The 13,889-nt window shown below is 40.0% G+C and overlaps 1 protein-coding gene across 1 annotated transcript in view; it reads left to right on the top strand.

Moving 5' to 3' along the window:
• mast4 (microtubule associated serine/threonine kinase family member 4) overlaps positions 1 to 13,889 on the top strand; it is a gene marked incomplete in the record, with an annotated part of 175,348 nt that overhangs the window by 97,858 nt on the left and 63,601 nt on the right. The window contains 1 exon segment of the mRNA XM_037692599.1: positions 7,159 to 7,247. Coding sequence (XP_037548527.1) covers positions 7,159 to 7,247 — 89 coding nt within the window.

The following is a 13,889-nucleotide window of genomic DNA, read 5'->3' as shown; positions in this document are numbered from 1 at the left end:
CACATACATAAACAGTAAATTAATATTGTTATTTATCTAGGGAAGCCAGCAGACTGCGCTGAACAAAAGGCAAAAAAAAAAAAAAAAAAATATTCCTAACGTAAAAATATATATATATTTACAGTTTTGAACAACTGTGTTCTTCCTACCTCTGTTGTTTATTTGAAGGTGTGGCAGCAAATGGGACCGGGACTGATAAAAGTCAACTCGGTACCGTTATGCCCCTGGCTACCAAGTAAGGTAGTCATAGAACTGACTTAGTGTGATGTGTGGGGTTTAGCCTCTGACTGTTCTCTGAAAACTGATTTTTCTACGTTGATTCTGGTGAATTTAAAAAAATGGTTTACTTTGTAAAGTTGTTAATGATGAGGCTCTCATCAAATAAATAAAATGGAACAGAACAGCAGAGACAGCAGCAGGAGACTATTTCAAATACTTCCTTCTGAAAACACTGACCCACTAGACCTTTGGTGTGGTGCCAGCATGTGATGTGCCGCAGCATCTGTTGATGATGCAGTTCTCAACGGTCTCAGAACCCTCTCCCCTCCGCAGGATGGAAAGTGGTATATGCCTGTTACATGATCCAAAGTGTATTAAGCGAAGGGAGCGGGTGAGTGTTTGAGACGCACAACACAGTTCCAGTGAGGCTGGAAGAGTCCGCCTGTGTTCGGTGTCAAGTCCTTCTGCAGTGAAGTCTGTCAGCGTCCGACCTGGATCACACACTGCTGTGCTTTTCAGGATTCTGCCAGGATTCGTGTTTTGGTTTGAGGACAGAGGACAACGTGCCCCACTTGCCTGCATGTTTTTGCCACAGCTGGCTGTTCCTGTGCAGAGAACGTTTGGACCTAAGAACCGTGCTTGTCAAAACTTCTCCTTGGGTCTCAACCTCCTGATCCCGGACAGCCTTCGCCTGTCGTCAGGTCTTCAGAAGCCCCTTCACATCTTCCTCTGTGGCATGATGTGGACACAATGTCAGAGTCTAATTTATGGATAGTCTTATCCAACTTTTATATGCCACATTTCTTTGGTGGAGCTCATCTACGCCGGTCCAAAAGGTACTCTTTAGTATAGAACTGTATTTATTCCTATTCCTTAGTTTATCAAACACTGTGCTGTCATCAAACTAAATGTCAGGTCATTCTAGTTGATAAAAAAAAAAAAAAAATCATCTAAATGTGAATTACTGTAGCAGATTTTTCACATTTACAGTTTCATGGACAGCGCATGAAGAAGAAGAGGGGTGTTTCCATTTTACCGTTTTGTTTTTAACCTTAAGAGTCAAATGATAATCTGGTGTTCCTCAGACACGATGCGAACTTTGCAAGAAGCACTCGTGATTTTCTGTTTTCTCTCTCTCATGGCATTTGTTAGTTTTTATTTGCTACAGAGAAAGTCACTTTGTTCTGACAACATGCTGCTGCTGAGATGCTTCATGAAACACCGTGTTTTTAGTTTAACCTCTGAGACCTTCGTGATGTTGCAGCATGAACAAATTTTCACGGCGACAGGTTTACAGCTAAGCTTACTTTTGATGGAGGCCACAGTGCTGCTTAAAGTCTATATAATGATATTTATTTCTAATCCCTATCCTGACCTAAATTTTATAGTACAGAACAGCCTGGATATTAATATAAAATACTGCCACATTTTGGGGGAGCATTTTATTTATTTTATCAGAGCCATACACTTAAAGGTGAGACATTTAGTATTTTCTTCATTGTCACCCATTGCTGAAAGGTGAGCTTTGTGTGTGTACATCTAAAAATGATTAACGTTTGGAGTCATCCTAATTCAAGATGACTGTCACAGTTTATTGACCTTAGCGAACACAAAAGTAGCTATATCTCAATCAATGTGGCTGATTTATTTATTTTTTCTTTCGGCTGCTCCCTCTTCAGGGGTCATCACAGCGAACTAACTCACACAAAGACTTGGCAATTATTTTTACGCCGAATGCTATTCCTGACAAAACCACAGAGCACTGAGCTACCACAGTCCTCTGTGTGGAGCAGAGAGCTGCTATCTAGGGTGCCCAGTGCAGCAGATGGTGGGGGCTGAGGGCAAGGACCCAGATGGGGCAAATGAGGGTGGAGGCAGGTGTGAGTGCTTCACCTTTCCCACCCACGTTTTGATGTTGTCTGTACAGGGAGTTGACCCGGTGATCTTCCCATCACAGGCTCACCTTCTCTACCCTCTGCGCCACCACTCCCATTGACAGCTATCTCATTCAGTGTGGCTGATACGGAGCTTAAATGTTGTGTAGTAATGGCACTTATAGTATAAGTTGTAAATGACTCTCGGCTATCAAACTGCACTCAACTTTATTTTTAAGGGCTATCGTTTCTCAACATAAGATGATTCAACCTTAAAACTCCTAAATGAAAAATTGTTAAATGCATTCTTTCAAGGAAGGCTAGACCTGTATTTAACTTAAATTCAAGACTATAAAATGTATTAAATTTGTCATCTAAGTGTTTAACACCCCCCCCCCCCCCCCCAAAAAAAAAAAAAATAAATAATTGTATAATAATGTGTAGGTAAATGGTAAATGAACTGTACTTATCAAGCACCTTTCTATCTTGTCAAGACTCTCAAAGCTCTTTACAACAATCTGTGCCTCATTTACCCATTTATACAACACTCTACTAGAACTATACAAAGCTAATTGAACAAATCATTCTAATGAGACTAATCAGTGATTTATCACATTCATACACCGATGGGACACGTTGGAGGCGATGTCTTGCCCAGGGACACTTTGGCATGTGACTGCTGGTGGAATTGAACCTCCAACTCTTGCATTGGAGGACGACTGCTCTAACCACTCAGCCACAGCCGCCCCACAGCTTATGTGTTGTCATCATTGTATGTTCCCATACAATGGAATAATTGGCTCTCTGCATTTAACCCATCCACACCCAGGTGGAGCAGTGGGCAGCTATTGAGGGCGTCTGGGGAGCAATTGGGGATAGGTTGTCCTGCTCAGAGACACCACGACATGTGCAATGACTGGGGATTGAACCTGGGACTTACGGGTCCCAAGTCGGCTGCCCTAACTCTACACCACCTCAGCCCCCGTCTGAAAAATGGTTGAAATCCAACTTTGACAGGAAAAAAACTCAATAGAGAATTCACAATTGAATGTTCAAGCATTATTCTGTGAATCTTCACCTGCAGAAACCCAGAGTAGCATAAAGAGACATATCACGTGCCAGTTTTATATATAAACAAGAACTTTTAAGTAACTATTAATAGATGCTTGTGTGTCTGTGTTTGACTTTGAATCAGGGTTTGTCAGCACATCACTGAAGCTTGTCACAAGCCTTTATCTGCTCACCTGACAGCTGTGACGCTGGAGTGCCACTACAGAAGTTAAAGACGTTCATCATGTTTTTGACATGGGTCAGGATCAAAGTGGTAAATTGCTTTAATCAAAGTTGTGAAGACCAAATGGTTTTATCTTTTTTTCTCCCACTGCTAGAAATAGAACTAGGATTTATTAATTTTTTTACGTTTTGACATTTCTTGTTATGTGCGAGTGAGAGACAAAAATAAAACTATTAGATGCTGGTGAGAGAACGTATTTTTAGTCACTGACTAAAGACTTTGTTGTTGGTTGTCTGAAGTTTAAAAAAAAAAAAAGATTTGATGAGGTTGAGTTTGACTTACTTTCTCCAAGTTTTAAAACATCATTTTACAAACATAATTCTCCTTTTTACTGGTTTTCCTACTAAAGCTCACCTTTGCATCAACTATGTAGAGGAGAACCTTCCTTCACAAACTGTGCTAGTTGTTTTTGTGTGTGAAGTAAATCAGAAGCATTAATTCTGATGTGTGCACGACTGGTACTCAGCTTTGTGACGGGTTGTAATGCTCCATATGCTGTGATGAAAGGTGAGAGGGTGAAGTAACAAAAGGCTTGATTAGACAGCAGTGTGGCATTAATCCACAGTGAGAGCATATAAATAGATCTCATTAAATCATATCCTCTGTGACCGAGCGTATGTGTACCAGATACTACGTCTCTGTCATGATACATGATTCATGCTGTGTCCACTTTCCTGATTGCTGGGTTAGCCCTGGAAACACCTTGAATAAACATGCATGAAGGGACATTTTACTCATTAAAGGGCTTCCTCTCTCATAGCGCAATGGCTTTGGGGCCATCGTGCGATCACTGTTGCCTCACAGCAAGGCAATCATGGGTTCAATCCCTGATTTGGACCTGGAGTCTTTCTGTTCGGTGTTCTCCTCAAAAGTTTTCTCCAGCTTTCCTCCCACAGTCTAAAAACAATATGCATCCCAGGCCTCCCTTGCAAAAGAGCTCTGCGATCTCAATGGGATTTGCCTGGTTAAATAAAGGTTAGTAAATGAATAATAAATGAAAGATCAGTTAAGATTTTACATAAAAATGGGGCAATTAATGGGCCACAAAACCATTTTTTACCATCCATCCATCCATCCATTATCTTTACCTTCTTATTCCATTTTGGGTCACGGGGGTCGCTGGTGCCCATGTCCAGCAATCACTGTGCGAGGGGCGGGGTACACCCTGGACGGGTCGCAAGTCCATCACAGGGACACATAGAGACAAACAAGACAAACAACCATTCACTCTCTCACTCACACCTAGGGACAATTTAGAGTTACCAATCAGTCTAACATGCATGTTTTTGGTCTGTGGGAGGAAACCGGAGTACCCGGAGAAAACCCACGCATGCACGGAGAGAACATGCAAACTCCACCCAGAAAGGCCCCCGGACCGGAATTTGAACCGACAACCTTCTCGCTGAGAGGCAGCAGCTCTACCAGTTGCACCACCGTGCTGCCAGTCTTTATCATGTATTGTTAATGTGTACTGCTCATTTTCATGGATTTTCTGGCAAACTGTTTATTAAGTCTTGTTCTATGGAAACATAATTTATTGAGCAGAATAAGAACTGTGTAGTTCTTGACTTTACCAAAGTGATGATGATGCGTCGATTCAATGGAACCTGCAGCAGCAACTCTGAAGCAGTCACATCAGAGACATGAAGACCGTCAGCTCGTGGGTTTTCAGCTTGGCTGTTGGATCCAGAGTCCTAATCAGATTTTTCTGTTTGATATCTTTGCAGCAGCACATGCACGAATGACATCCTTCCATCCTGTGTCTTCATTTCTTTAACATTTTTTTGTTGTTGTTTGTTTTTAACACTGCAGTAAATAGTTATATATTTTGCCCATTCAGCTAAACACTGGAGAGAGAAAAAAGAACATTAATTTTCTGCAGTTTGTAGAATTCAGATTATTACTGAATTATCATGTAGTGAAACTCAGCTAGAAATGGTTTATGCCTCTAAGGAGCTTATGTACCAGCACATTTTTGATTTGAGTTCATGACCTTGACGTGAACCTGTTTCCTTTAACAGCCTGTAATCTGAAATTATAAAACCAATTCTAAGCAAGAAAACGGAGTTGCAGCTGTTTTTACTTAGAAATATTTCATTTCTTGCCCTCAGTGTTAAAAAGGGGTTTTATTTATTTATGTTTTTTGAGAACACGTTGCTGATCACAGTGACTCCATGCGAGTCACTGTCCTGTAATAGCCGGACCAGTTAATGTGAAAACCTGAATGTTCTTCACAGAACTGGCTTTTTTGTGAGCAAACCAAAATATTATGTCACTTGTTTTTGTGGCCTTCTTACTCATAACTTGTATAGTCTGCTTGTAACGTTAAGGTGTGCCATTGAAAGATCTTTTTGAACCAAATACTTGGTCTTTTTTTTTTTGCATTATAAATAAAACAAGTATTTTAAAAATTCAGTCAAATTTTTGTAGTTACTTATTTTTTGCTTTTAAAATGTTCTTGACATTGACTTTTCAGGATTTAAAAACCTTTAAACTAAATCAATCAAATTTCTGAGTACCAGTAACTGAGGTGATAATGTTCATTAAATGTAACACAAATACAACAAAAGTGTTTCTGAAATTTTGAAGTGGAGTTTTGTAAATATGGTATGAATAATTATTTTCTCATATGTAGATGGCTCTTCTTTCTTTTCTTTAACAACTTTAGTTTGGAGAAACAGTTTATGTCTGACACAACAGACGAGCTAAAGCTAGTCAGAATGCAGTCAGAAACTGGATCATACTGGATTGCTGACTTCTTAAAATGACTTGGCCCTGGATCACTTACTGCTGAAAAAGCTTCATGTTTTTGCAAAAAACACAAGTGTGACGTGAAATCAATGTCGGTGTAAAGAATTCCAAAGTGAAACTAGAACTGTGAGCAGTTATCTCCAGGATCCAAGCCGCATGACACATTTTCACCATGGCCAATCTAACCCCAGCCCCCCATCATCCTTTTGTACTACAGACTTCAAATATGATGAGTAGAAAATACTTTTTTTTTACAATGCTCTATTTTTTTAGATGCACCTGTAATGTTGAACCACTGGAGTTGTTTTATTAATAGATTTGCCATTTTTACTGACTTATCTTGAGTCCTAAATGCTACAGGAATAGATGTGTACACAATAGTATATTTTTTTAATAATTCTTTTAATGAACCTAGTCTAAGTCAGCTGATATTGTGATACCATGGAAATCAAGCATAGGATGTTATAAAGATTTGACAACTACTGGTAGATAGACAACCTGAGTGAGTTTGTGATGAAGAGATGTTTTTTTTATTTGTATTTTTTGCTTATTGCCAAATCCAACTAGAATTATGGAACCAAAGTGTTGTCCTCATTAGTCTGCTCTCACTATACTGTCAATAAATAAAGCTTCCTTTCATTGTGCTGAACTAGAATATTTCTAGTCACCACATCCTAACACATTAATTCACTAAATTCATAACTAATCCAGAAGGTAACGTCCTGTTTTTAAACTGTTTAACTGAATAAAAGCATATGATTCCTGTTCTGCCTTTTTTGTTGTCTAGTCCATTTCCTTTTGGTTGAGTTTAGTTTTGCATTTTTTATTTAAAGTGTTTTCTTCTTCAGTGTCTGACAAGCTGAACTTCTTTGTCATATTACGGAGAAGCTCTGTGGACTACACTGCTTAATAGCAAAAAAATGCATGACTGGTGGTTTAAAATGCCATCCTATCGTATTTTGTTTTTGTTTATTTTACATTGTCTCATTTCCTGTCTATTATGTGCCTCTGTTTTTTTAGTTGTAGAACAAGCAACAGAAAAAGCCTGATTGGAAGTGGCCAGTCGTCAGGTTTACCTCGACCTCACTCTCCCCTCTCATCTCTGGCAGGTGAGGCCATGTTGTCTAATGTGCTTGCACCAGATCTCTGTAGTGCTAGAAACATACCCAGTGGATGTTAAAAGCCGTTAATGCACAATGTGTTGATTTATAATGCACTGAATGCAAAAATAAAATGAAACAATAAAAATAACAACATAGAAAAATGGTCAATGATCATTGTACACTTTGCGACAACAAACTCAGCATCCAAGTGTAAGCTCATCTCTACGCCCTGATGATTTCTCGCTGTTAAAGGGGCAGAGGACCATGTTTTTGCTTGCATCGGCATTAGTTTGCCTTTGTCTGTAATGTCAGTAAAATTTTTATGCTAATATTTAGTCTGGTAGTAGCTGAGAGTCATTCACAAACTAAATACTAATAAATGATACAAGATCATGTCAGGGTGGCGTGGAGACACAAGTGCCGTCCTTGTCAAACTTTAAGGCTGACTCCTTCTCCTTCTTCTACCACTTATCTGTGGTCAGGTCACGGAGGCAACAGTTCCAGGAGAAAATCCCAGACATCCCTCTCTCCAGCAACATTTTCCAGCTTGTTCTAGGCCAGAGAAGACACACAATTCCTCCAGCTAATTCTGGGTCTTCCCTGGTGCCCGCCTACAAGTGGGACGTGCCCGGAAAACCTCTAAATGGAGTTGTCCAAAAGGCATCCTAATCAGATGCCCAAACCACCTCAACTGACTCCTTTTAATGAGGAGCAGCAGCAGCTCTATTCCAAGCTCCCTCCAGATGACAGAGCTCCTCATCTTATCTCTAAGGCTGAGCCCAGTCACCCTGCAAACGAAGCCCATTTCAACCACATGTATCCAGGATCTCGTTATTTTGGTCATGATCCAAATCTGATGACCTGTTAGGGGATGGTTGGAATGTAGACAGAGCAGTAAATTGAGAGCTTTGCCTTTCGACTCAGCTATATCTTCACTATGACGGACCAAAACAATACCCTCATTACTTAGGACGAGGCCCCTATCTTTCAATCCATGTCTCGCTCCATCCTACCATCACTTGTGAACCAGACGCCCATATACTTCAACTCCTTCACCCAAGGCAAACACCCTCCCCTGATCCAGAGGGGGTATTCCGCCCATCCGGTCAAGAACCATGAACTCCGACTTTGAGGAGCTGACATTTATCCCAGCCACTTAACACTCTGCTGCAATCTGCCCCAGTGCACGCTGAAGGTCTTGGCCTGAAAATGCCAACAGAACCACATCATCCACATAAAGCAGAGATGAGACCCTGAGGTTCTCAAACCAGATACCCTCCTCTCAACAACTGCATCTTGAGATCCTGTCCATGAACACCGCAAACATGATCGGAGACAAAGGACAGCTTTGGTAGAGTCCAACCCACAATGGGAACGAGCTCAACTTTGTGCCAAGAATGCAAACACAGCTCCTGCTTTTGTGAGACAGAGACCAGATAGCCCTTAAAATCAACCTAGGCCACCCATACACCCACCGCACCCCTGACAAAATGCCTTGAGGAACATGGTCATAAACCTTTTCCAGGTCCACAAAACACACATAGACTGGAGAAGCAAACTCCCATGACCTATTTAGCAACTCTGTAAGGGTGAAGATTTGGTCCACTGTTCCATGACCAGGATGGAAGCCAGACTGTTTCTCTTGAATCCGATGCTTGACAATCAGTCGGTGCCTCCCTTCCAACACTCTGAAGTAAACTTTACCAGGGAGGGCAAGAATTGTGATTCCAAGATAGTTGGAACACACTCTCCGGCCCCCCCTTTTAAAAATGGGGACCACCAGTCCGGTCTATCACTCCACTGGCATTGTCCCAGTCTTCCATGTGACATTGAAGAGACGTGTCAATCATGACAGCCCCACAACATCCAGAGCCTTCAGCATCTCTGGTCAAATCTTGTCCAGACCTTGCGCCCTGCCACAGACGAGCTTTTTGACTACCTGGATGACCTCTGTCATGGCAGTGGACTCGACTTCCCTCAAGTCCTCAGACTCTTCCTCCCAAAAAGTGGACATGGTAGGTGGATAAAGGAATTGCTAGAAGTGCTCCTTCCCCCTCAACAATATCTGCAGTCCAGGTCAGCAACCCCCCCACCCAAACCAAGCACAACCTGGGAAAAGAGCCGCTTTCCTTTTATGAGTCACCGAATGGTTCGCCAGAACCTCCTTAAGGCCAACCGTATGTCCTTCTCCATGGCCTCCCCAAATTCCTTCCGTGCCCGAGTTTTTACATCCGCAACCACCAAAACTGCAGTCCTTCTGGCCAACCTGTACCGGTCAGCTGCTTCAGACGGCCCACCTCCTGTTGCAGTCCTGCAAGTTTTCTCCAGCTAAATTGAGAGAAAACTGAAGTAATCATCTTTGCTCCAGAAAAAAAATTACTGCAATCATAAAGCTGATCTTTGGGCCACTTGGTCATTTTTCTAAATCCTCGGTTAGAAACCTTGGGATAACCTTTGACTCAGGTTTTACTCTGGAAAATAATGTAAAGTCTCTGGTTTGTTCCTGTTTCTACCATCTGTGAAATATTGCCAAGCTTAGCCATACTGTTTCCAGGGTTGGAAATGTTAATTCATGCTTTTGTTTCATCTCGCCTGGATTTTTGTAATGCTCTGTATACGTGTTTAACCAAAACCTCCCTAGACCGGTTGCAGTTTGTACAGAATGCTGCTGCTAGACTCTTGACTGGATCTTCAAAATGTTGTCATATAACTCCACTTCTAAAGCAACTTCATTGGCTCCCAGTTCATTATCGAGTGGATTTCAAGGTTTTGGTTTTGACTTGGCGAGTTCTGCATGGACAGACACCAATTTACATCTCAGAACTTTTACATCCCTACACCCTGATCAGGGCTTTGAGATCCTGTGATCAAGACCTGCTGATTGTCTCTCAGACAAAACTGAAAACTAAAGGAGACAAAGCCTTTTCTTCTGTGGTTCCAAGACTCTGGAACTCCCTTCCTCAAACTCTCAGATCAGCGGACTCAGTGGCTTCCTTTAAAGGCCAGCTAAAAACTCATCTTTTTAAATCTGCTTTTGCTTAAATTAGTTTTGTGCTTTTGTTATTTTATTTGTCGAAGCACTTTGTGATTTTTATCTTGAGAGGTGCCATATAAATAATGTTGTACTTACTTATTAAAAGTAAGTCCTGAATTGATGTTGAGCCTCAATGAAGAAAGTTCTTTGTTTTAATTTAAGCAGTTGCTGCATTGGCACCCTTTAAAACTTTTTTTAATTTTTAAATTTCTAGTTGAAATTTGTTCGTTGCAGTTCTGACTTCACATAAACATGAAGTCTGTATCTTTTGATTGGTCTAAACTTAATGAACTCATCTTTTTTGAGGGTTGCACACAAATGCGTTCATTAGTGTCAAGCTCTTTCTGCAGCTGAACATCTCTCTGATCTGGTTTGGTTGCTCTTCATGCATGAAGAAGATCAAATGTGTGGTAGGTACGCAAACCAAGACATGATGTGACACATGGTGAGGTGGGCATCTATAATGCATTCTCCGTTGTGCTTGTGAGTTCTAATGCCAGTTCTTCCAGCAGCTTGTTCTGTGGGAAGTGACGGTGGGAGGATGAGCTGCTGTAGGACTGACTGACAGACCGGGGCAGGGAAGGGACATGAAAAACACAAACCCGTGAGATAACGTAGTTGTCAGGTTTTTGATATCACACAAAATGCATTCCAACATTCATCACGTGCACGGCTGTCAGAGAAGCACCACTGCGTTCTGATGAAAAGCAGAATAAATTCTGTTTCATCACACACATATGGCAAAATTATACTTTTTATTGAAGAACAGCAGACATTTACTGTGTAATATATAAATATATTTTTATATTTAAAAAATAAATCAAAGAAATCTGTAACAATGACAATGAAATTTTGGAGTTAACAATTCAACTGATTTATTTTTTTTTTTTTTTTTACCAACAAGCTATATATTTAAAGTGTCAGCTAATTGTATGAGTTATTAACAATAAATTAACAAAGTGTGATAATTTGAAACAAGTTCTGTTAAACAAGAATTTCTTTACTAATTTTTAATTGAAATTTTCTTAGAATTGTTACAGCGTATAAGTTTAATATACATACATTTTTAAACAATGGTTATTTTTCCAGGGTTCTCATAGTTGTGAAGGTATAATAAGTTTATGTTTCTCGTTTTCATTAAATTGCACCTCTTGCAGTCTTTGAGTGACTTTTTCCATTTCAAATATCTCTTCCACAATGCACAGCCACTGCTCTATGGTCGGTGGATCCACTTTATGCCACAATCTTCTCATTTTTTTTAACTTGCTGTTAATATATTTTCTGTTATGTTGTGTATAAGATTTTCAAATAAAATGTTTTACGTTTTAGGTATCTCATATTCTAGTATTTTTCTAAAGCCAAGTCATATAATATCCCATCCATCCATCCATCCATCCATCCATCCATCCATCCATCCATCCATCATCTTTTACCCGCTTCTTCTGTTTCGAGTCATGGGGTCACTGGTGCCCATACCCTGCAGTCACTGTGCGAGAGGTGGGTACACCCTGGACAGGTCTCCAGTCCATCACAGGGACACAGAGAGACAAATGAGACAAACAACCATTCACTCTCTCACTCACACCCAGAGACAATTTAGAGTTACCAATCAGCCTAACATACATGTCTTAGGTCTGTGGGAAGAAACTGGAGCACCCGGAGAAAACCCACGCATGCACGGAGAGAACATGCAAACTCCACCCAGAAAGGCCCCTGGCTGGCTGACAGGGATTTGAGCCTGGGACCTTCTCGCTGAGAGGCAGCAGCTCTACAAACTGTGCACTGTGCTGCCCAAAATCTAACCATATTTTTCCAATTAAATTCTCTCCAGATCCTGGAGCTGGTGGCCTTGCACTGTGCTTGACATATGTTTAACCATTCTTCCTCAGTTATTTGTTCCTGCCGTTCTTTTTCCCATTTTTCTTTGATATAGAGGAAGTTTTCTTTCCTGCCATCAGTCCTTTGTATAAATTTAATATTATTCTGCATTTTTCCCTCGTAGGCCTTTCGAAATAACTCAATAATTCCACTTGCTGTGACAGTTTTTACCTCTTTTTCATAATAATCCCTAATTTAAAGTACAAATACTGTTCATGGTCTTCCAATCCAAATGTTCCCCTGAAGTTTTCAAAGCTCTGCAACTTACCCCTTTCAACCATCTTACACATCACTATGGGACATTTATTTGCCCACTGTTTAAACCAGATGTGAGCAACTTAAGGCCGGGGGGCCAAAGTCCAAAGTGGCACTTGGACAATTTCCATCAGGCCCACAATACCCTTAGTTAAAAAAAAAATTTTAAATAAAGATTTAATAAAAAAAAGCCCACAGCAATTTATCAACGAGACTTAAGGACGTTTAAATTAAACATCTTATGCAAAACTTTAAAAAACATTTTTGAAGTCATTGTGTTTCCAGAACTAGACTGAACTTTAAAGAAACACAAGAATATGTTTGTTTTGCATATTTCTGCTAACATGTATAACACTTTATATAACCCTAGAAGCCTCCATAAAAGATGAGTTGTTGATGCTGTTATTTTTGGCCAACAAATTATATACAGTATAACAAAAGTATTTAATTAACTGAATTAAAATTCTGTAAAACTTGTAAGCAAAACACCAAACAACTTTGTTTTATTTAAATCAGCAATGATGATGGATTTTAGCTCAAATGACTGAGCTTTTGTACCCATTTTTTATGAACACTGCTGTTTCTTAGCAGAAAACTTTCTAGTACTCTATCTGTTCTAATTCCAAAGTACGGATTATTTTCTGCTTTTTTCTGTTTAATAACAACTGGCATAGTATTATTGGATAAGAAGGCTAATTTAATCATTTCCTAGACGATAATTCAAAACAAGACCCACTGAAGTGGAATTCACAATTTACATTTTACAAACTTCTTATTTTAGCGTACATTATACTTTTAATAGATGTACCTAAAAATACCAATTTAAATGGGGTTTGTTGGTGCAACATGAATTTGTTATACGCTAATACAGAGGTCTTAAAACAGATATTTTGTAGGGCCTGGAAAAGTGAGTACTGTAAATTACTTTGTGTAAAATGAGTCTTTTAGAGCAGCCGTTGGAGGTGAAGAGGAACGAGGTTTATTAGAAACAGGAATAAAACGACTCTGTTATTCAGATTCTCCAAAGATGGGCCAGTTGGGAAGCGCAACATCTGCCGTGCTACTTCAGGGAGGACACGTCGTCATAAAAATTAACATCAGCCTCTGAAGAGATGCAGATTTTAAAACCAGTCCTGCTCCACTAACTAAAAGGCGAAAAACTGCAAAATGATGTTTTCATCTCGATCCTCGTTCCATCTTAATCAGCTGCTGCAAAAACATTCAACATATTTTATCACCTGGCACATTTTTGAGACAGCAGCCTCTCTTTGGAAATAGTGTCATAAAAGAGGCTGATTGGCTGTTACATCAGGAGAGTTTACTTCTTCAAAACCACTTTTTGGGTGATTTATTTCATCTTTCTGTTTTAAACCAGCAGCTGCAAAGTTGCAGATATGGTTAGTTCAAACATCCATATCCTTAAACCAATTTTTTGTTTTTGTGTGCGTGTGTGTGTGTGTGTGTGTGTGTGTGTGTGTGTG

This window comes from Nematolebias whitei, chromosome 18, assembly GCF_014905685.2.
Source record: "Nematolebias whitei isolate Nwh7 chromosome 18, NemWhi1, whole genome shotgun sequence".
In the NCBI taxonomy this organism is placed as follows: Eukaryota; Metazoa; Chordata; class Actinopteri; order Cyprinodontiformes; family Rivulidae; genus Nematolebias; species Nematolebias whitei.
This window is presented reverse-complemented; position numbering and strand designations above follow the sequence as displayed.